Here is a 24,950-nt window from a genome sequence, read left to right as displayed (position 1 = left end):
AAAAAGAAAATAATTTCCTCTGTAGTATTCAGCAGCTAATTAGTACTGGAAGGATTAAGATTTTTTAATAGAAGTAATTTACAAATCTGTTTAACTTTCTGGCACCAGTTGATTAAAAAAAAAAAAGTTTTCCACCGGAGTACCCCTTTAAATACCCCAGTCAATGCAAGATAGATTTTTAAATCCCCCTGGCATATGACTTTCTTACGTACCTCTTTTTATGTGAGGGGCACATGACAGGGGGCCCCCCTGACATTTGCCCCTCACTTATAATGCCCCCCTGTCATGTGCCCCTCACATATTATGCCCCCTGACATGTACCCCTCACATATAATGCCCCCCTGACATGTGCCCCTGACTTACAATGCCCCCCCCCCCCCCCCCGTATGTGCTCTTCACTTATATATGCCCTTACATGTGCATTGGAAGTAAGTACAATTACTTACAATTACCCCCCCCCCCCCCCCCCCCCCGCCAGCTTTCTTCCAGAAACATCTCCACTCTTGTGCTAAGTTCATGTGGGATTTTGCAGATTTTCTCTTTTTTTTCAAGGGGATGGAGCCCAGTTGCAATGCCACACATAACCTGAGGACAGGTGTGGCACTGTTTTTGAAAGAAAGCAGCTATGTTTAGATATTACACTGTGTTAAAAAAATTTATATATATATATATATATATAGTATGATATTTTACCATGTATATCTTCACATATTCTGGTGGTCAAAGTAAGTACAGGCAGTGCATTCTTTATGTAGAAATGGTAATAAGTTGACAAGTAATGAAACATTTTATTCAGGAGGTGCTAAGTGGTTTGTGTCAGACAAATATTTATGTTTAATTAAAAATCCTTTCTGTAAACCAAATAGAACCAATAAATCAATGTTCCCTGGTAATAAAGAAGACCCTGCAGGCTGGATGTGCAGAATTCATTACAGTATACTCTATACATGATCCACTTGTGTGCCCCTGTGTACACACCATCCAGGCTGAAGTCATTAGTACAGTGTTTCCCAATCAGGGTGCCTCCAGCTGTTTCAAAACTACAACTCCCAGCCTGCCCGGACAGCCAGTGGCTGTCCGGGCAGGCTGGGAGTTGTAGTTTTGCAACAGCTGGAGGCACCCTGGTTGGGAAACACTGCATTGGTGTCATAGTAATAGTATCATCAGGTCTGGTTACATGTGTAGCTGTTAATGACATTGTGGCTGTGCAATCACTCATTGCCTAAATAAATTACCCGCTACATAGTCATGTCTTCTGGAATCCATTGATCACTGAGGGACTTCATCTGCAGTCCTAAGCAAGGAGGTGATGACGACTTTTGAGTGTATCCTCCTGGGATGTGGAGTGACGTCTTCACATAAGCCACTCGAGTTAGTCTTGTTGACCAGCCCTTCTCTCCCACTCGTTTTATAGGAGCAAGTTCTCTATTAAATGAGACGTTCGGAGGCAGCCTGACAAGTGCACACTCCTTACAGTGCAGAAAGAGAGCAGCTCGGGAGCACAGGGAGCACAGGCAACACTTGTCTGTAATCAGGAGACTTGGCTGAGAGTTTCAGCACCACGGATAGCGCCTGGTCCTGTCTGTGATCAGTGGAAGTTTGGAGAAGTGAGCTCTGGTGTGAGGACATACAGCTGGGAAGAGGGAGGCTGCATTGGAAGTAAGTACAAGCCTGGATCTGCTGATCTACTGAGAACACAAAGTAGCTGCTAATATGTCAAGGGGGAGATGTCATGGAAAACTTCTGAGAGATCATAAATAGGAAAACTAGATACATATGTGGAGATGAAATAGGTTAGAACTATAAGAACTATGAAATAGGTATTTAGAAAATATTGTGATTGGAGGATTTAAACAGATGATGGATTGTGATTATGATAGCTAAATGTATGATGATTAAATATGATAATGGATATAACATGTGATGACCTGTACAGTGTATAAACATGGTATATGATAGATCATTGAGAGATTAAAAAAACAGAAGTTAGGAGATAAGTTTACAATATTTTTGATGGACAAATAGACTTAATGTAAGAAGGCAGATAAATAGATGTATTGAAAAGAAAACAGCTATGTAGATTAGATAGACAGACAGATGACAGATAGATAGATAGATAGATGATAGATAGCTAGATAGATAGATTAGTTAGCTGAGATGGAAGATAACTCCCAGATGTTACTGATAGTTTTTAAATGTGAGAAAGCTTAATAGATATAATAGATAGATAGATAGATTTATGACAAATAGTTAATATATGATAGAAAGATGGATAAATATAATAAATAAATAGATAGATGACAAACAGATCATATATGATAGAAAGATGGATAAATATAATAAATAGATAGATGACAGACAGATAATATATGATAGAAAGATGGATAGATAGATCTTAAATATGATTGACATTGCTTTTAAATGTAGTAGATAGATTTAAGAGATGGAGGTGGGGTTATAAATAAATAACATTTAAGAAATAAACCATGTAGAAACATTGTATATTAATATATGTTAGATCAATAGATAGATTAAAATGAATAGATAAATTGACTAGCCATGTAAGAGGAATGGATAGATACATTGAGAAACAGCTACATACAATAGACAGAAAGATAGATGAATGGATGGATGCATGGATAAATGGATAGATAGAAAGATGGATATATAGATTTTAAGTCTGATAAAATATATATACCTAAATCATGTAAAGAGATATTTGCAATATAACCAATAGATTATTGGAGTTATTCCTATTATTATTATTATTATTATTATTATTATTATTATTAATAATATTATTACTATTTATAAGTAAAAAAAAATAATAAATACACACATAGATGTCTGTAGATTACTAACCTAAACAGCTTACACACTTATACAGTATATTCAGTAAAAGGCATGTTTAAGGATCTAGCGTTTATTTAATGCTATGGTGCTATGATTTGCTGCAGACTTTGTTAACTATTTGATTTGCTATCAGAATGTTATATTTTAAATTCACCGGAAGAAGTAGGATTTATTGCCAATCAAAAGTTTTGACAATATTTTACACAATAAAATTGCTTGTGTTCCATCAGAGTTGAAGCAATGGAACATAGGAGCATCTTCCACCTTATGGTGTCTTTTACTCTGTTCAGTGTTCTCTACCTTCGAGCACAGGCGTTACCTCCTTTAGGGACGTATTCTAATAGCAGGTGAGAAATATTTTTGCAATTCTTGTCCTATACTTTCTTGTAGTGTCAGTCTGCTTTAGAAAGAGAGCAATACAAACCTATAATATGACAATTGTATCATTTACACTTTGCAAACAAGATAGGTACAGTTATATTGATTATTACATTATTGCAATGTTATCAAATAGACAGTTGCCTACATTTTCAAAACAGGGGGAAATTGTAAATTATAATGTTATTATCCTGTTGATTTTGAACTCCTGACACTATATACAAGCACGTGGTTGTCTTAAAGTTTGTAAAAACATTATTGTGACACTTCATCAGTCCACTTCTTTGTCAGTGTGCAGGGTCAAACAGCAATGTAGGGCCATCTTTGGTTAACCTTTACTTATATACTAGGGCATTGCAGGTATTGCTTAATACAATTAGTATTCCATGTTATATGTAAAAAATTATAGCTTGTTAATACAAAAAGTGATCAGTTAAAGTCTGACTGCATAATCTTCGCCAGTCTGGAGACAATCTGTGTTTACAATATTACCACTCCTCCTTGAATTGACTAGGAGATACAGAAACAGCTGAAAAGTCTTTATGAGGGAAACCCTATTATTGAAATAGAGTCATGTGTGGATTAGAATATGCAAATCAGTGGTGAAGCCACAGGGTACACCTGCTTACGGATTGGTAGTGCAGCAGTAGAGAAGTACCCAAAGTTCTGTAATATGGTGATAAGAATGTTCCTACTTGTTCCTTCCTTACAATGAACCTAGACTGAACATACTATAAAATGGTTGACAATTAGCTCCAATAAAACAATTTGTAACAGTTTATGTAGAGGTACTACTTATATCTGACAAAACTATTGATGGGGATCTGAACACTAGGTTCTCATTTTATAAATTGTAAAAGAAAGTTGCCACAAGCCATCCCTTAACCAGTATTGTTACCTTGTCAGATTAAGACCTTTCCCAGCATCCATCTCTGTTTTTAAGTTTTAAGGGTCGAAAATGTATGGCCCAATATAACGTGATAACAGTTGAATGGAGTATTAGTATTCTGATGATCAATTTACAGTCTCAGAGACTTTCTTCTTTGTACTTATTTATATATTAGTGGCTACACAGGGGATATAGAACACATTCACTTTGAGTATTTCAAGAACTGGAAAGAAACAATATTTACTGGAGGAATAAATTACATTCTACAACACATAAAATCTATGAAGATGTGTAATGAAAAGTAGTAACAGTTCCCAATTGCTTTATGATTAAAATAGTTTTTTTTTTTTATTCTTAGCATTTTACATATTGGTAGAGCCTTTTTCTTTTTAAATTAGAAGTAACACTGCTGTTGCCACCATATATGTCTTGAATATATGCTAGATATAGATTATTTTTGTTAAAAGGTTGTAACATTTACAAAACCGTATGAATTAGAATTGACAGTTCATTTAATTATCTTGCAACTACAAGATAACTTGTTATCCAATATAACAGTTCTAAGCAATAAAATACAACCATGGAAGAGACAGATTTATGCAAAAAAGGCTTCTGTCAATTGTTATTTTTTGCCATAAACTTTAAGCTGTCCATTCTATTATCACTGACTGACCATAATGGGCTCAGTTTCAATGGAAGCCAATTGAGCTAGTATTTTTGGAGTATGGGGAAAATTGAGTACTTAGAGTTACATATAATCTAGGTATTGCTCACACTGTTTTGTGTGTTTTATGTTCCACCAGGGTTTAGTTGTCTATGATTGCAAGAATATCATACCAATAAACTTTGTACTATTCTTGCTGTCAGAAAATATTGGAAGCCTGACAAACCCAAATATAAGTCAACAATATCTGGCAGGATTCATTAAGGGGTGGTTACATACAAATGCATCATTTCTGGCATGGCTCCATTAGGAATGGAAGTCAAAGTTGAGTGGTAATAAAGGAGCTTTTTCCTATGTCATTAAGTTATCTTCTTGTAACAGGTAAGGGGATAACAAGCAAATCAGTGGAGATGTGATCACTTGGACTCCTGCTAATCCCAATAATGGGGACATAATCACCAGAATAAAAGGTGTAGATCCTGCATATGTGGCCACTGATCATTTATTGTCTATGGGGCTTATGAATATTTCCAAGTGCTGAACTGTTCAGCAGCCCCATAGACAAAAAAAATGGTGGCCACACAGGCGTGATTTACAGCATCTATTCTGGGGAATTATGTCCCCATTCTTGACATAGGCGGGGTCTCAGTGGTCAAGCCCCCTTCAGTCTGCATGTTTTCCCCTAGACTGTGGACTGTGTATATCCCAATGACAGTCCCGAGAAGGGTTAATGGGCCACATGTGCCCTGGATAAACACACCCTCAGGCAGGTTGTATCAGATGAATGTCTTTTAAACAGACATAGACTAGTCTATAATACTATAACCCAAGAGTACAGAAAAAAAAGTATGAAATAAAAATTAAATACTAATAGAAGTAATATATTTAAAAGCTTTGAGAAACCCATTGTGACAGAATATTGTTAAAGCCGTCCAAACCACCAAAGCTCCCTCATAAGAAATAACATGTATTAAACCCAATACTTTGATCCATGACAAAAAAAAATATGGTTCAATAGGCTTTTAGAAGTGTTCAACTAATTCTGATTCTTTACACATTTTACAAAAATGCACAGTGATTTATATACCATAACCAATGGAGTAGGGGTCAAGTAGTCATAATGGATCTCTCTAGTGGTAGGATGTTTGCAATCCAATGTTGAATAGAGGAGGTGTTCCGAAAAGCCTTCATTGTAACTAGGGTGTATTCTCTAATGTAGAAACAATATTGAAGGAGTGGTCTATAAGGAGATTCTGAGCTAACAGAGGGGTACTCTTTATTCAGAGTTTTTGTCAGTTATCGAGAGCAGAAAGTTGCTACAAAGAGTGTCTCATTGTCCCAAGGACCCAGTATTTCCATTCTTTATATAGATAACCAGTTGAACCAGTAAGCAGAATGTAATGTTTTATTTCACCTATGGTGGCGCTGTAGTGGCATTACATACTTGCTGCCAACTTTCTAAAGGTGCCTATACACTTTTAATAGCTGTTGGCTGACAGTTACCTCTCCCCTTCATCCCATGCACATGAACAATTAGCTTAGCTTAACATTCATATTTTGTGGATGGGGGGAGTCAGGAGGCCCCTGTACATATTAAAGATACAAGCAGTTCTGCCAATACCAATGGGGTCAGCAATTTTTTTTTTACTTATGTGTATGGGGGCCATTTAATTAGTTTATTTTCACGTGACCCTTTTAATTTAAAGAGAATGTAAAAAGGGGACAGCACCTTATTATTTTTTCAGAAAATCACATATTTTTCTCATTGTGCCAATTTGGTAGTACAGTTGTTTAATGGTTAGCACTGTTTCTTGCGCCAATGTGGTCATCGGCTTTAACCCAAATCAAAGACAGCATCTACAAGGAGTTATTATGTGCTAGTCTTGTTTGTGTGGATTTTCTCTGGATTTTCTTCTGCACTCCAAAAATGACTGATATATGTGACCAGACAAATACTAATGGTTCTTTTAAAAGGAGCCTTTACACATGGAGAGTGACTGGCTGCATGAACGATTGCTTAACCTTTTATGCGGCACCTAAATTCCATTATTGCCGTCAGCACACCCTTTATTTACCTAGGGAAACCTGGTGACATAAGATGCTGTCAACCAACAAACAAACATTCTTTTGTTTGGTGGTTAATTTGGTGGGCATTTTTACACAGGGCAATGTTTTACCCTTGGATTCAGTGTTTGTTGTATATCACAGACTTTCTCTTGACAAGATATAGTTTCATGCATTTAGTTATTTGTCATGTGAGATAAACCTTTTGTAGACAAAGAATGTGACAAATGTTTATATGTCCTAAAGGGAATCTGTCATCACTTTCATGCTGCCTGAACCCCAAGTCTTCGGAGTGGTCCCGTTGACTTCTGCCTGCACTGTTGGCCTTGATTGATAGATCTATACTTATGCCTGAACAGGAAAAGATCTTTCAATTCAGGCTGATGGGGGAGACATTTTTTGAGGACGACCTTGATGCATTGGGAATCAGGCAGCATGAAAGTGGTGACAAGTTACCTTTACCTAAACTGCTCAAAGTATGACTGTTGTTGTAATAATAGGGTGTCATTGTAACTGATGAAAATAGGAATTAAATATATATCTTACTGACCATTTGTAATATGGAGGCAGTTTCATAATGCATTCACTATTGTGTTTCATATAAATAATAAATATAACTTATTTTAGGCTAGGAAACAGATTATCATTTGAGGGAGCAAATGAAGCCGATCAGATGCAGGGGACATTAAAACAAGATACAGACATTTTACAGAACACTCTACCAGAGAATGACAAGTTTTTTCTGGACATGGCGCAAGGAGTTGGCAGGTATACCATATATTTCATCTGTATGTTATGTTCAATATATCTTTGCTTTGATAGTTCTTAAATTGCTATAGTTTACTTGTAGTAAATATTCATAAATTCTATCAAAAGTATTATGTGAAAGTAAAACCTCTGAAATCATTTAAAAGGGAACTATGGTACTAAACTTCTTATCCCCTATAGGGATAGGGGATAAGTGTCGGACCCCCACAATCTGCTGCCTGTTGCCCCGGCTCTCCTCATGCACGGAGCAGTGATGAAGTGGTGGTCGACATGCCCCCTCTATGTATCTCTATGGGAGAGCCAGATATACAGCACTTGAGTTTCTCTGGCTTTCCCATGGAGATACATAGAGGGGGCATGTCGAGAATTGCTCCTTGTGGTGGCTGACACCACTCCATGCACAGAGCAGTTGTTGCTTCATGCATGAGGAGATCCGGGAAGTTAGCAACGGAATTCCCTTTTAAGGCTGTATTACATTGTGTTACAAAATGTTCCCAAGGTTTTGCTGTATGGTTATTGGCTATGTTTGTCACGTTCCAAAATCATCTGGAAAAACCCTCACTGCAAAACGTTTTTAGTAGTTTTTAGTAACACATAGAAACCAATAAGAAATCTATTTTTATTGCTATGACTTCCTGCTATGTCTCCATGCCACTAGGGTTCCAATGGTAAAAAATGTGGCTATAATGCTTGGATTGAAAAGTAGATTGTAAATTAATCAAAGTTAATCATCTGGCATGGGACGAGTGAAATATTTAACCAGTATAAGTCAGTTAATTCTTTCTCTGGGTTCACATTAACACTTAGTGGTTGCAAATGACACATTTATTAGGGCCTCCTGAATCTCCCCAACAGATAATGATGGGGAAGAGAAGGGTTGGGCATAATACATATGCTCATGACAGTCTTTTTAATCTTTACCCTTTAATATTACTGGTATGCTCAAATATATTAAATATTGTATCCAAAATCAGATATCCAAAGTCATCAGAAATGTGTTCAATTAATATTTTCTCAGAGGATGTGGAACCTGGAAACCTTCTGTGAGAAAGATGGTGGTCAGTGAAAGTGGAGGCTTAAATGGGTTATTTCTCCTAAGTATGGTTTAAGTGTAATGCTTTACAATCCTTGTCATAAAACTCTTAAGGCCTTAATGACCACAGCTACACACTTTGATGGGAATTGTTAAGGGGCCTTCTTCAACAGTGCTGTTTGCCTAACAGAGTTCCAGTTGTAATGGCTGAGATTGGAGGAACCTCCTATCCTGGGCGCTTAATCCTTGGATAGCCATGGTCAAGAATGATCATGATTTGATCAAATAGGGCTACCCTGGGGACCCCTGTGCAGTTAGCTGTAAGGTACTAGGACTGCATGGCTGTCTGAGAAACTACAAAGGACCCACCTCAAGGTTGTCATATCATGCTGCTAGGGCACACTAACAACAACGTGTGTCTGAATCTAATTTATTATTCCGTGGCTGAGTAAAGGCTAATTTTTGTGCACTATAATCTATCAATTTTATTGATAACATTTTGGTTTAGATGAGCGTTTTTGATAGCTTTTGTCTACTTTTTTCTGATAAATGATGTGACAAAAAAGCAGCAATTATGTTTTAGAAGCAACTATTATATTGCTACTACTGATCAATGCTATGTCATTGCATTGCCTGGGGAAGGCTATATTAGCAGATTTTACCATGGTAGGTACAGCAGTTTTCAGAAGGCCTTTGGCTGCCATGGATGCTGATCGGCACCCTGCCTATGTGTTACGGAGGTGCCGATCAGGCACCTGACAGTAACCTTTCCTGTTAGCGGACTTCCTAAATACCACAGTTGCTTATAAGCACAACATTTAAGGGGTTAAATTACATCAGTGTGCTTATAAACAGGAGCTCTCTTCATAACTGCATGTACATTTTCATCAGGGTGCACCAGGGCACAAGTGACCGTGATGAAAATGTATGTCACAGGTTGTTAATAGGTTAAAATAAAGATGTTTCTGAGACTTGCACAGAAGACTTATATTTTCAGAAAATGAATCTCTGTGTTGGCTTTCCATTTTGACAGTTTTCCAGCGTAAACAAGTTTAGATACATTCTTAGAACAAAATAACATTAATGCTTTTGCAGAAATATAGAATCTTATCCCTTTCCCTTCATCCACCATATCTCTTCCCTTCATCTTTTTGGTTGAATTTGATGGACACGTGTCTATTTTCAACCACACTAACTAGGGGAGAGATTTATCAAAACCTGTCCAGAGGAAAAGTTGCTGAGTTGCCCATAGCAACCAATTAGATTGCTTCTTTCATTTTACAGAGGCCTTTTCAAAAATGAAAGAAGCGATCTGATGGGTTTCTATGGGCAACTCAGCAAATTTTCCTCTGAACAGGTTTTGATAAATCTCCCCCTATGTATCTGTGTATGGCCAGCAAAGATACATTTTTCTATGGAGCCCTTAATATGTAGCCCATAAATGACATAAAGAATGAAGGGTAGTCACATATGTGCACATGCATTAATGGTATTTTGTTCTAAGAATATATCTGCTGAAAGAGCGGATTCAGATTCCAAGCATTACTGACCAATGAGAATGAAGAGGCGGCACTTACCAGGATACGTTTTCCAGGCTTTAATGGCTAAACAACGGTATCAGACAGGACATACAGGTGTGTTCCACCGAATGGAACTACTGCCATTCTCTCATGGGAAAAGCGCTGTTGGGTGAAATGGATGTAGCTCCCTTCTGCCGAATGTACCTGTGTCTCCTGTCCTTTGCCATTCTTTAGCTATTAAAGCCTGGAAACCATATCCTGGTGAGTACTTTCTTTTCATTCTAATTGGTCAGTTATAGTAAATACTTTAGTTGTATTTCATTGGTTTAACATTTTTTTTAAATGTACAAATATTGTGCTGGTCTCCCTAGTATTCCTTCATTCATAAACTTGCCTGATAAAGCAACCTCTGTTCTCTGAAAGTTCACAATTGTAATTTTTCTGGTTATCCAATGACAGTATTACTCCTTTAATACTTGTATTTTATATAACATAATACCATGTAAAATAATTAAAAATAGTATACTACTTTGTGTAGAAATTGCATGTTTTTTTCTCTGTGCTAGGACATCACGACATGCTGATGGACTTTTCACTAGTGGATATAGCAAGCTCTTGGGTCAACTGTCTGCAAGAAGATACTTAGAATCACTAATTGGAAAAAGAGTCAGGTGAGAATCAATTAGAGATCTATTATAGTCCTATAAATCTATAAAACACTTTACAGTTCTAAAATATATTCCTTAAATGGAATCCAGTGAAGTATTGATTGTGACTAAGGTGCAAACATGGACTAAGTGGATGAATTTCAAGTTGCATCTTACAAGCCTGGTTGACATGAAGAATGTCAGACTGCCTGCCTGCCTGCCAGGTTCTGTTCACATTATAACTCTGACTACCATGATTAAGGGTGTCATGACAGCTTTGATGTCAATAAGTCCTTATGGATCCTATTAACTTTTAGTATGATCATCAGGTTTCTCATGGTTTTTTAAGTCGTTTTAGGAAAGAAGAGAGTTGGACAGAACTTATCTTGCATAAACATAAATAAGGCAACTCTTCAGATGGATTAATGGTGTAGCTTTAGCCGATGTTAAGATATAACATGTCACTTGATCTGATGATCATTTTAAGGGTAAACAGTTTAAGGGTAAACTAGGTTGCACAATGGGCACTGTTGATGCTCCTTATAAATTTACTTTGCTCATTAGGAAGCCACTTGTGCAACCCTGAAATTATTACAACCCAGTCTTCTCAGAATACCACAGAATGAATTACTGGATTCAATGCAAAATTATGGGGAAATTGAAAATTCAGTTGATTAGATGTATCTAGAGAAAGAAAGGAAGGCGCCTCATGTGCGGGATCAGTAGATCTTGCAGGTGGGGGTAGGGGACGGTGATTCCCAAGCCGCTTACCGAAGTTGGTTGTGCGCCCACACACAACAAGGTTAAGAGCAGAAGAGATATGGAAGAAGGTCCACTGCAGCCCTCCTGGGTGAGAGTAAAATCAAAAACGAATGACCAGGGAGTCAGGAGTTTGTCTGGCGCAGAGAGGAACCATCAGGCAGCCAAGTAAAATCAATGGATTTATTAGATGCAACGCGTTTCGCTGCGCATGCGCAGCTTCATGAAGCTGCGCATGTGCAGCGAAACGCGTTGCATCTAATAAATCCATTGATTTTACTTGGCTGCCTGATGGTTCCTCTCTGCGCCAGACAAACTCCTGACTCCCTGGTCATTCGTTTTTGATTAGATGTATGGTTACCAGGCAACTCTATATTTCAGTCAATCGTTATTTTTTTGTTCGAAAATAAATTGTTATTGTTTCACTCAGGTAACCAAATGGACCCTTAAAGGGGTACTCCGCCCCTAGGCATCTTATCCCCTATCCAAAGGATACCCCTTTAAGTAACTAAAAAACATTTACGTAAACATCTGTTTAAAAGTTAAAAATGTTACCAACATTCAGGTGGAAAGAATTTTAGCCAAGACCTTTATTTCCATGGATATTTATTTACAAATATTACTTAGGCTATGTTCACAGCAGCATTGTGGAGCACCTTTACAACTGTAGCTAACAGGGCTTGGATGGAGGTTGTGACTCTGGACACCAACAAAACCCGGTAGATCCCATTTACTGTAAGTGGGGTACGTCAGGGTACTGTTAGATGCCCATTATTTTTCATGATTTTAGTGTATAAAAAACCTGGTATGTATTTCAACGGAATCAGCAATCTGAACTACCTAACAGAGCTCCAAAGCCTTAAATTATGAATAATACAATGCATGTTACATAATTTCAAAGTGTGGATTTGATTGTTATTTTTTATACCACTTTTTCCCTAAATCAGTAATAATGTTGTGGAAGATCCAGTCCCCGTAAAACGTCACTCTGATGCTGTCTTCACTGATAACTACAGTCGATTTAGGAAGCAGATGGCGGTAAAGAAGTACTTAAACTCAGTCCTCACTGGAAAAAGAAGGTATTGATGGCGTAACAGAAAGACTTTAATTAGAATCCCCCTATTCTGAGAATTGTAGTGGGACAAATACATCTACTTAGTCATGATTATCATTATCTAGAGGGATTAATGTAGATACTTTGCAGACAAGTGAAATGATTGCTATGTGCCGCATCTAATGGAACAATCCATACAAATAACCTTTTTAGATATTGCATTGCAAATAATACTGTTATAATGTGATGATGCAGTAGTACAAAAAGAAGACTAACATTGTATAAGATATTTATAGCCACCAAATTTTGTTGATTTTCTGTCTAGTTTTTTATATATCTTAAAGAGTAGCTCCCACCATCTGTATTTTTTTTCTGTCCCTACCTATTGCTAATCAATCCCTAACCCCCTCCCTGCCTTTTAAAATGTTTTTCCTACTGCTCGTCTCTCTTGCTCTGCAGGAAGCCGACTTCTCCAGCAGGCACGACGTCACTGATGCCTGCTGGGCACCGTCTTCCGCCCTCCCCTCATCTATGCTGCGCTCCTGTTAGGAGTGTATATAGATGAGTGGCCAAAAGCACAGCAGGCTGCTCTGGGATCTCCTTCTCCCTGTTTAGCAGTTCATGTTCTACCCAGGAAGGAGGAGTATAGGAGCATCGCCGACCTGCCGTGCATGTACATAAGGACATGTACAGTACTAATGGAGCCTCAGCTCGGCACTGATATTCTGTGTACGCAGTGCCTCCATACTGTACATGCTGGGGGCAGGGACGGGCTGCTCACGGGGCCAGTGAGCCAATGTGCACAGCACCGGCGTTCACAGCGCTCGCTCCCGCCTGTCTGATTGATAGGCAGGGAGCGAGCGCAGGCAGGCTGAATTCAGACCGATTGCCCATCCGGGATCGGTCCGAATTCAGTAGTGACATCACGGCGGGCTGCAGCCGGCCACTAGGAGGGAGAACCCAGTGGCCGTTTTTCAAATACAAAATAATATAATTTAAACAAAAAATAATAATAATGGATGGATATTAGAGATATGTTGTAGTATATAAGTACTACAAAATATTTTAAAAAAAAAGGTTCATGACAGTGCCCATTTAAGACCTGCTATTTGCAACTGTATATAAATGTATACATTTTAGAAAGAACTCTACAAAAGAGGAACACAATCATAACAGGATATAGACTAAATGTAATTTATGTTAAAGACACACTTTATTGGTTGCTCCTTTTTTTTATGAAATGCATGATATAAATAATCCTCTTACATCTGGCTCCAGGATCTTTTAACCATGTGTCACCAAGCAAAGTGCTCTGGCTACTAATAAAAAAGTGGGTGGAGCAAATGTATTGCTCCCTTGCAATTGGATGAGTCCCCTCCACCTGGATAAGAGAACTTGGTTCCTATTGTTACAAATAGGTGGTGACTTTCATTTAAAACAAACTACTTTCCATTTTAGTCAAGAAGATATCAATCCTTCAAGCCTACGAGAAGATGCTGATCTAAGTCAAGCTCCATATTCTGAAAGCTATGATGATGCCACCATTGATGAGTTGCTGAGTCACCTACCACTGGTATGTATTTGCTAGCAATATTTCTCTATTTAGCCTCTTTTCATCATGGCTTAGGTACAGGCATTTATTTTACATTTTGTACTATGATGATTCACTTGTTTAGTCCTCTTGGACCCATTGCCTTAGACACCAGCTTATATGGTTTTGTTTCATGCAATCACTTCTCTAAAAGTTTGTGATTTCTGGCTTAGTAAGGCTGGGTTAACATATATCAGTTGTCCAGCACAGTTTCCCTACGGCGTGCACCGGAGGGAAACTGATGCTAGGCTGATCCCGTTCATTTCAATGGTACAGTTCACAGTCATCCAGCGTCTCAATTTTGTTGACCGATGGTTGGAGGAGGGCACCGGAAAAGGGAACGCAGCTTGCAGCCGTGCAGAATCCATACAACTGATGACAACTTGTCCTCAGTTGGGTCATCAGTTGCATCCAGATCTAGGCTAAGTTCACCAATGCTGGATGCTGGATGTATGTGAACACAGCCTTAGATGGATTTCTATGGCAATATAATAGAGAGCTCATCATATCTTTTTTTTGCCTAGATTTACATTTTTTTCCCCCCATGCTAAACTCCCTTGTATGGTACCAAATTTATTTTAACAATCCTTTATTTACATGTGATTATTTACAGAGATTGCTGCATTGCTTTAAACATTTACTTCATGTAGAACATAGTAAAAGTTCAAGTAAATTCCCTGACAAAAATATGCAACACTTTGCAAAATGATAATGGTTTATGGTGCTGTTCAATGATGACTGTAGAGTAAAAGGATTAACATCTGCTTCATGTAATACATATTCAGGCTGACCATCTGTCATTCTTTATGTACAATCTACCACTTTAGAAGTAACTACCCCAAATAATGATGAAACCTACAGTATGATATACATTAAAACTGGGTTCACAGTGTGAAATGGAAAAAAAAACTGCATTAAAATATACATAAAAGGGTGCATTTTTTTAAATCTAATAATGTGCTTTATAAAAGTATATGGGAAAGTGACCTTCAGTGTTTTAAAATACTGCAGTTATTCCAATATTAGAATTAGTGCAGTTTTTTATATACAATGCGTACACATTATTAAATAAAAAATACAGATTATTTTATTTTACCGATTTTATTTTTTATTTTTTATGTGGGAACCCAGCCTAAAATGTATTCTTTTCATAATATGAATTATAGTTGTACTAAAATACTGGCTTAAAGTCTTCTCCCATTAGTCTTCACTCTACATGCTACTGTTTCCTTACCATAAAAATGTAAAGTATAAGTGAAGATGTCACAGCAACTTTGCCATGATGATAATATAAATTAGATTAGAGATATTTATAGCCTGTGTGGCTGCTAAAACTATATATATATATATAAAAAAAAAAACATTTTAAATGCAAACTGGAAGTAATTTTTTCATGATCTCCTCTCTCTTAAAAAAGGAAGATGGCAGGCTGCTCATATGTTGTTTAAGCACAACTGTGTTTGCCACTGAATAAATATTAGTGTCTGGAACGTGCACAACTGATGGCATTGGCATACCTAGAAAGAGGGTTCCATACAAGAAAGTTAAAAATGGGCCACCTTTATGGTTCCGTTTTTTCTCTCAATGTAAAAAATGATTTTCAATTTTATTTTAACAGAACATTCTTTCCATGACCCTTGGAGCAATCCACCTTGCTTACTATCAATGCAGCCCCTCTACAGAGGGGAGTCATTTACAAATGGTGGGATGGGAAAATCTAGGGTTAGGGTAGGGTCACAAGTGCTGCATTTTGCTGCATATTTGCTGCTACGTATTTTCCTACCCATTGACTTCAATGGGTAGGAAAATACGCAGTAACAAATACGGAGCAAAATACGGCATGTGCGACCCTACCCTAAAACTCTCACTCTAAGCGTCTCCTAGTAGCCACATAGTCTGCATACTCTTGGCTGATAGTGACTTAAAGGGGTATTCTTGAATTACATTTTTTTAAATATTTTGATGAGGACAGGGTAAAAAAAAAAAAATAAGCCATACTTACATACCCTGGTTTCCTGTTGTTCCTGTAAATCTCAGTCCCACACTGGTCACCTCTTTTTCCTGCCTCTGACACAATATGTAGAAGCAGTACCTACTCACTCAGCTAATCACAAGCTGAGGCAGGACACTACATGTGTAAAACATGTAAAATCCCTGAATACTTCTTTAACTTTCCATCAATCCTTCTAAACAAAACTTTCCGGCATAGCATTGTTTTATGCTGTTGCTTTTAAATAGTTGAATTGTGGTAATGCATTCTTTCTATACGTATGATGCGGGTTTCTAAAATGCATCTTTTTTTCTTTTAGAACCTTTGAAGAACGATTGTTTAATCAAAAAGAACAAGTTTACTATATTTTTGAGTTTGACATAGTATTTCAAAGAGATTACTTCTGTATTCAAACCAAAACCAATGTTGTGAGGTGAAAATTGTGGCAAATATGTTTCTTATATTTACAAGTTGATGTTTACACTGTAAATATTACTTTAGAGATCTCTACCTAAAGCTGTACATAGATATGCAATACTCATGAAAAGCCTGTGATTTCATATGCTTCAAAAACCTTTATTTCAATAAACGCATTTGAAAGATGAACATGGAGAAAAGGACAGTCTCAAACTTTGTAGGATGAACTTATTCAGGGCAACTTTAATACAAGCATTGGATTGACCTCATAAACAAGGCTGAAGGCCAAGGAAGGTCACGTGTAGCCTTTTGAAGACATCCCACTTTACTCCAGGCCAAATCAGAGATGCCAATAGGCACTTGTGTGCGCGAAAAGATAATCTTCTTACTGATAGCAGCCAATCAGAGTTCAGCTTATATCGTCTCCACTGCACTGTAACAATAAATTGTAGACTCCCATTGGGTGCTATGGGTGACAAGGTCACATTAACCCTCAAATAGTTTTGAGCCCCTTATGTTTTGTGTAGGCTTTCATATTCTCATATTGAACCATATTGGATTTTAACTACAGGATAATTCTTGAACTCCAAAGATAATGAAATATATGTCTAGTTTCCAAAATGCATACACAGAACCTGGCCCATATAAATATTACACCTTTTCATGATTTGTATTTCAATCTTTATTTTTTTTAAGATTTTGATAGTTTTGATCAAATATAAGGACTGAATGTAGTGTATCTGTCATTTTAATGTTATTCTGTAAAATGCTGAGTATCGTAAAAGGTTAAGACATGCCCAGAGGAAGAGAGATAGAAGAGATTTGTTTAATGTAAAAATTTATCTACAGCATAAATATTCAAAAATTAAACTGTGTATATCTTTGCTGATGACAGCATTACTTATATATAAAGTGGATACTGGGAAATTATAATATTTTTTCAAAATGAATGTAACTTATGAAATATGCAGATAATAAAGAGATTTTTATCATCACTGCAAATTCGAATGGTTTTGAATTTGGATTGTGTCATTTTGTCTTTTTACAAGATGAGACCATGCTTATAGCTGTCACTGTTTTACTCCCGATAACTGCACTTTATATATAACACAATAGATGTATGAACTAAAATAGTTCTAAGTTTACACCGATCATGGCATAACATTAACAGGTGAAGAACACCACATAATCTTGTAACAAGGAGAACTATCGAGGGGTGGAATACATAGAAGGGCAACAAGAGGATCTGTCAGTTCTTGAAATTAATGTGTAAGCTGAAGCACATATGGGCAATCATAAAAATATAGGGCAATTGTACAAGGACCAAATTTGCTATTTACTGGAAAACAGCACCTCCATTATAACAGTTCTGGTGAGGCTTTCCTGATATGTAGTAGTTTGTACTGCCAAAAAAGTAAAAAAAAAGACAAACAATGAAATTACATGGACAATGTTGCACATGGTTCAGGAAGACTAGCAGCACACATTTCTGAAAAACAAAATATTCTGAATATGATAGAAATGTATCAAAAAACACAATGCATTGCAGCTTGGTGTGTATAGAGCTGCATAGCCGCAGACTGGACTGGATGCCCATGCTAGATAATAGAGATAAGTTACCAGCGGAAGTCAAATGGTAGACAAATTCCAATAAGTGCACGCCTTACCAAACGAGATCCCAAAGTCGTAAGTACAAGTCAAAAATAAAATGATGAAGACAGCACTTGAAGTCAAATGAACCTTAAATCTTACCAATACCAGCAATGCTCCAGCTACAAGCCTTTTTTCAAGCTTGCAAAGTGCCCATGCTACATAATAGAGATAAGTCAGTAGTGGTGGAAAACAAATGCCCATTAGTTTTTACTTCTATTGATAATAAGCCATGGTGAGAAAGGTATAGGAGAATGGGCAACATGAATTCCTGAGAGAAAAGACAGTCTAGTACATTACAGGTGAAATTACAGACAGAAGGAAGTGCCATTAAAATTATACTTTTTATTGGTATGCCTTAAAGCGGTTATCCACCATAAGGGGATTTTAGTACGTACCTGGCAGACAGTAATGGACATACTTAGGAAGGATCTGCGCTTGTCTTGGGGTTAAATGGCTATGTTGTGAGATTACCATAATACTGTGGCTAGCTTTTTGTGAACTGGTATTTCCTGGTTTAGTTTTCTTTTTTTTAACTACAAATCCCATAATTCCATTGCCCTCCCTCTCACACATCAGCTACCCCACCCATTGAAACATAAATGAGCTGCATCCATTCAAAAGACCTGTGGTTTTCAATCAGGGTGCCTACAGCTGTTGCATTAGTTGCAGATTGATCCCTTCACCCATTGAAGCAGACAGGCTCCCTGTCTTCAGCTGACTAGTGAGTCAGGTCTCGGCCGCATTGCAACCTGGGAAAAATCTGAGACAACAGTCATTTTGTATGCTTTTAAAAATAAATAGTGGGGTAAAAATCACAAAGGAATTGTGATAAAATCGTCACACACAGGTACAGACACTATATTATGAACTACACAAACTTTACAGCCCCTGTAGCATAGTCAAATAAAATAAATTCCTGGAATACCCCTTTAAAATCCACCCAAAAAAAGAGAAAGTGTATTCCTTATCCAAGTGAAAAATCTGAATAAAAGTATTACATTATCACATACATTGGACTATCATCAGACCAATAGTAGCAAGATGCGGTCAAGATGCTCTCATAATCACTTATACTTTCACATAGAGTGCAGAATAGGCCAAGGGAAAGGAACCCTAATCTATGGTATTTATGCTATACACCATGCAATGACGCACTGCAATCAGCACAGATGTATAAGAAACGTCCCCAACGTACGTTTCTATCCCATGGTGTAATCATGCACACATAGGGACATCCTCAGGGGAACAGTAACATATATTCTTAGATATGCATGACATTAATTATTAGATGTACATTTGTCATGTAGACAGAACAATATCCCCAATGGTGTATTAGATTGCAAGAAAATATTGATCCAACCCACTCAGGGGTAATATGAAAATAACCATAGAAGCAAACTAGTCTTCACATGCAAAAATTTCTCCCAGTTCTGGGCATCCAGAAAAAGTAGAGAGAAAGAGAAATACATAATAGTACCTCAGTCCTGGAGTGCTCCCCTGAGGACGTCCCTATATGTGCTTGATTACACCTTGGGATAGAAACGTATGTTGGGATAGTTTCTTATTATACATCTGTGCTGATTGCAGTGCGTCATTATATGATGTATAGAATAAATACTGTAGATTATTGTTCCTTTCCCTTGGCCTATTCGGCACTCTATGTGAAAGGATAAGTGATTATGACAGCATCTTGACAGCATCTTGCTACTATTGGTCTGATGACAGTCCAGTGTATGTGATACTGTAATACTTTTATTCAGATTTTTCACTTCAATAAGGAATACACTTTTTCTTTTTTTGGGTGGATTTTAAGGCATACCAATAAAAAGTATAATTTGAATGTCTATAATCTGAAGTCAGCCAGTCAGATATCATCCTGGGATTTGAAATCTACATGCCAGAAAAAAATCGGCAAAAACTGCAAATGTGTATCAGAACCCTAAGATGATGACCTAGATCTCTGCTCTATAATGGTGTAATGGTATAATGGTGTATAATAACCAGAAATGAGAGAACTTGTCAAAAGCATGGATCGTCAGTTTTTTTTTGTGAAGACAAGATGAAAAACAATTATTATTCTGTCATTGTTTTTGATATTTTTTATGGTGTTCATCATGCATTATTAACCCTTTAAGGACGCAGGGTTTTTCCTCATCACTTCGTTTTAATTTCATTTTTTCCTCATCACCTTCTAAAAATCATAACGCTTTGAATTTTGCACCTACAGACCCATATGATGGGTTATTTTTTGTGTCACCAATTGTACCTTGTAATGACATCAATCACTTCACCACAAAATTTACAGCAAAACCAGAAAAAAAAATATTTGGGGGCAAAAATTAAAAAACAAAACAAAAAAAACACAAAATTGTAAATTTTGGGGCCTTCCGATTCTATGCAGTGCACTTTTTGCTAGAAACGAAACCATATCTTTATTCTGTAGGTCCATATGGTTACAAGGATATACAATTTATATAGGTTTTATTTTATTGTACTACTTTAAAAAAATATATAACTATTAGAGTACCAAAATTAAGGCACCAAAATTAGTATGTTTAAAATTGTCATCTTCTGACCCCTACAACTTTATAAATTTTCCGCGATATGAGGGCTAATTTCTTGCGCCATGGTCTGTAGTTTTTATCGGTACCATGTTTATTTTGATGGGACTTTTCGATCGTTTTTTTTATACATTTTTTAGGGTATACAAACTGACCAAAAGTAAGCAATTTTGTACTTTGGAATTTTTTTTACGTGTACGCCATTGACCGTGCTGTTTTATTAACATTATATTTTCATAGTTCAGACATTTAAGCACCACTTATGTTTATTTTTCTTTTTTGTTTACATATTTTTTTTTTTATGGGAAAAGGGGGGTGATTCTAACTTTTATTACTGAAGGGGTTAAATCCCATTTATTAACTTTTTTTTACACTTTTTTTTAGTCCCCATAGGAAACTATTACATGCATATTGCATATACTGTTCAGTACTATGCCATAGCATAGCATTGATCAGTGCTATCGGTGCTCTGCTGCTTCAGCCTGGATCTCAGGTATGGTGCAATAGAACTCCGATTGGACAGCAAGGAGCAAGGTAAGGAGCTTCCAGTTGTCCTCTCAGCTGTTCAGGATGCCGCGATTTCACAGCGGCGGTCCCAAACAGCCCACTAAGCTAGCCGGCAATGGATTTCTCCCGTTTTAGACGCTGCAATCAACTTTGATCGTGGCGTCTAATGGGTTAATACTAGACATCAGTCCATTTGGCGATTTCTGATATTAGCTGCGGGTCCTGGTTGCTGTTAGAAACCGGGATCTGCCGGGTATGAAGCGCGCTCAGCTTCTGAGCGCGCTTCACATAACAGGAGCCGGACGAAGACGTAAATATACATCCTGCGTCCTTAAGGGGTTAATGACATGTCATCTTAATTCTGCAGCTTGGTATGATTATTACCTTTTGATCATTTTTACCAAATATTTTCTGGAGGCAAGATGAGAAAAATGTTTCCTTTTTTTTTTTAACCCCCCCATAAGGACACAGCCCTTTTTCACCTTAAGGACTGAGCCCTTTTTCGCAATTCTGACCACCGTCGCTTTATGAATTAATAACTTGAAAACACTTTTACCGAATATTCTGATTCTGAGATAGTTTTTTTGTGACATATTCTACTTTATTTTGGTGGTAAATGTTTCGGCGTTACTTTTGGTGAAAAATCCCAAAATTTCATGAAAATTTTGAAAATTTAGCATTTTTCTAATTTTGAAGCTGTCTACTTGTAAGGAAAATGGATATTCCCAATAAATTTTATTTTTATTCACAAATACAATATGTCCACTTTATGTTGACATCATAATATGGACATATTTTTGCTTTTTGATAAAATTAGAGGGCTTCAAAGTAGAGCAGCAATTTTCAAAAATGTCATGAAAATTGCTAAATCTGAAGGGACAGATGTTACAGAACTACAACTCCCAGCATGCCTAAGCAGTCTAGGCATGCTGAGAGTTGTAGTTTGGCAACATCTTGAGTGCTACCGTCTGGGCACCACTGTGACCCTCCAGATGTTGCAAAACTACAACTCCCAACATGCCCAGACAGCCTTTGGCTGTCTTGGCATGCTGGGAGTTGCAGTTTGGCCCTCCTAGTGGTTGCCACAGTAAAGATCACTTTACTTTCATTCCACCCCCCCACCGTCGTTTCCCTACCTGAGACAGGATCTTTGCAGTCTCCAGCGATGATCGGGGGTCCCCAGGCATCTTCTCCTCCAGGTACCGGCCTCCATCTTCTCCCCATGTTCCCCTCGACATCCAGGGGTGGGCAGAATGGGGGGTTGCCATGGCAACCCACTGTCCTGCTCCGCCATTGGTCAGAATCAGTTCTGACCAATGGCAGGGGATAGGAGGAGATCGCAGAAATGCGACTTCACTCCTAGCCCTCAGGATGATCGGGGCTGTCACTGACAGCTCCGATCATCCCGATTTTCCGGGTAATCGGGTCTCCAGAGACCCGATCAGCCAGGAATAGCAGAAAATCGCATGTCTGAATTGACATGCGATTTTCTGCGATCGCCGACATGGGGGGGGGGGGTTTCCTCAGGACCTTCCTCGGCGATGTGCCGAGATGCCTGCTGAATGATTTCGGCAGGCATCCCGGTCTGGTCCCCAACTGGCTAGCGGCGGGGACCGGAATTCCCACGCATACACCCGGCGTCCTGAAGAGGTTAATGGTGTTCAACATGCAATATATATTACATGCTACGATTATGGCGATACCCAATTTATATACCTTTTTGCAACAAAAAATGGGGCTTTATTCTGAATTATTTTATGTTTCTAAAACATTCTTGAAGCAGTGATCTTCTAATATTAGTGTTACACTGACATTCATACATCCTGTGAAGCTAAACCTCACAGACCAACGTACCTGGCAACCTTGGAAGCTGTGACCACGGCCCTGTGCCATAGCAACCATCCAAACCAAGCAATCGCATTGCAGAGTATCCGATGAGCGGCAGGTGCTCAGCTGTGTTTGACAGCTGGTTCCTGACACAATCGGTGCCTCAGCATGCTAACACCCTGTGATGGGTATGTCCACCAAAGAGTGTTAAACACCAACATTCTATCCCCATAAATCTAGTATTCAAACCTGTAATGTTATTACTCTCTAGAAAACCATCCAGGCCCCCCTTAAACTTGTTTAGTGAGTCAGACATCACAACATCATGTGCACAGAGTTCCATAGTCTCACTGCTCTTACAGTAAAGAATCTCTGTCTGTGATGACAGTAAAAGCTTCTAAATACGCGAATACGTACTAAAAAAGGAATATCAGCAGCATAATATTGTTTATATGGTTATATAATTTATCGCTGTTGTCCCTGCTTACAAATCTTGTTGACTCTTAACGACCATGGACGTAAATGTACGTCCTGGTTTGGCGGTACTTCGCACACCAGGACGTACATTTACGTTCCTGTGTATGACCGCGAGCATCAGAGCGGTGCTTGCGTCATACACGGCAGGTTCCGGCTGCTATCAGCAGCCGGGGACCCGCCGGTAATGGCCAACATCCACGATCGCACGGATGTCCGCCATTAACCCCTCAGATGTTGTGATCTGTACAGATCATGGCATCTGCGGCAATGCGCATGATAAAATAGATGATCGGATCACCCACAGCGCTGCTGTGAGGATCCTATCATCTGCAATGGCGGACTGAGGTCCCCTCACCTGCCTTCGTCCGTCTCCCGGCATCTCCTGCCCTGGTCAGTAATTAGCAATCAAATGATTGCTATAGATCGTCCCCTATGGGGACATAAAAAGTGTTGAAAAATGTAAAAAAAAAAAAAGTAAAAAAAAAAAAAAAAAAAAGAACAATCCCCTCCCCCAATAAAAAGGAAAATTGTTAGTTTTTCCCATTTTACCCCCAAAAAGAATATTTTTTTTTTAATAAACATATTTGGTATCGCCACATGTGTAAATGTCCAAACAATCAAAATATTATGTTAATGATCCCGTACAGTGAACGGCGTAAACGTAAAGAATTTTTAAAAAGTCAAAAAATGCTGCTTTTTTGTCACATTTTATTCAAAACATTTTTTATAAAAAATTATCTAAAAGTTTTATATATGCAAATGTGGTATCCATAAAAAGTACAGATGATGGCGCAAAAAATTAGCCCTCATACCACCCTATTTAAGGAAAAATGAAAAAGTTATAGGTGGTCAAAATAGGGCGATTTTACATTACTGCTTTTGTACAAAAAGTTTTAGATTTTTTTTACGCGGTACAAAAATATAAAAGTCACTAGCCATGGATATCATTTTAATCCTATCGACCCACAGAATAAAGATAACATGTCATTTTTACCGTAAATTGTATAGTGTGAGAACGAAACCCTCCAAAATGTGCAAAATTGGGGTTTTTATTTAAATTTCCTCCCCCAATTTTTTTTTTTTGGGGGGGGGGGGGAGGGGTTTCGCCATACATTTTATGGTAAAATGAGAGGTTTCAGTACAAAATACAAATGGTCACACAAAAAACAAGCCCTTATATGGGTCTGTAGATGGAAATATAAAAGAGTTATGGATTTTAGAAGGCGAGGAGGAAAAAACTAAAATGCAAAAATAAAATTGGCCTGGTCCTTAAAGGGGTACTCCGCCCCTAGACATCT

The 24,950-nt window shown here is 37.8% G+C and overlaps 1 protein-coding gene across 1 annotated transcript; it reads left to right on the top strand.

The window, feature by feature from the left end:
* Positions 1 to 1,236: 1,236 nt before the first annotated feature.
* VIP (vasoactive intestinal peptide) lies at positions 1,237 to 17,617 on the top strand. The gene is made up of 7 exons (XM_056563358.1): positions 1,237 to 1,659; positions 3,084 to 3,200; positions 7,476 to 7,616; positions 10,736 to 10,840; positions 12,523 to 12,654; positions 14,088 to 14,202; positions 16,530 to 17,617. Exons 2-7 carry the CDS (start codon positions 3,094 to 3,096, stop codon positions 16,536 to 16,538), a joined length of 609 nt encoding a protein of 202 aa, XP_056419333.1. The 5' UTR covers positions 1,237 to 1,659; positions 3,084 to 3,093; the 3' UTR covers positions 16,539 to 17,617.
* Positions 17,618 to 24,950: the final 7,333 nt, after the last annotated feature.

Source organism: Hyla sarda, chromosome 3, assembly GCF_029499605.1.
Source record: "Hyla sarda isolate aHylSar1 chromosome 3, aHylSar1.hap1, whole genome shotgun sequence".
NCBI lineage: Eukaryota > Metazoa > Chordata > Amphibia > Anura > Hylidae > Hyla > Hyla sarda.
Note: the sequence above shows the minus strand (reverse complement) of the source record. Positions and strands in the feature narration are given on the sequence as shown.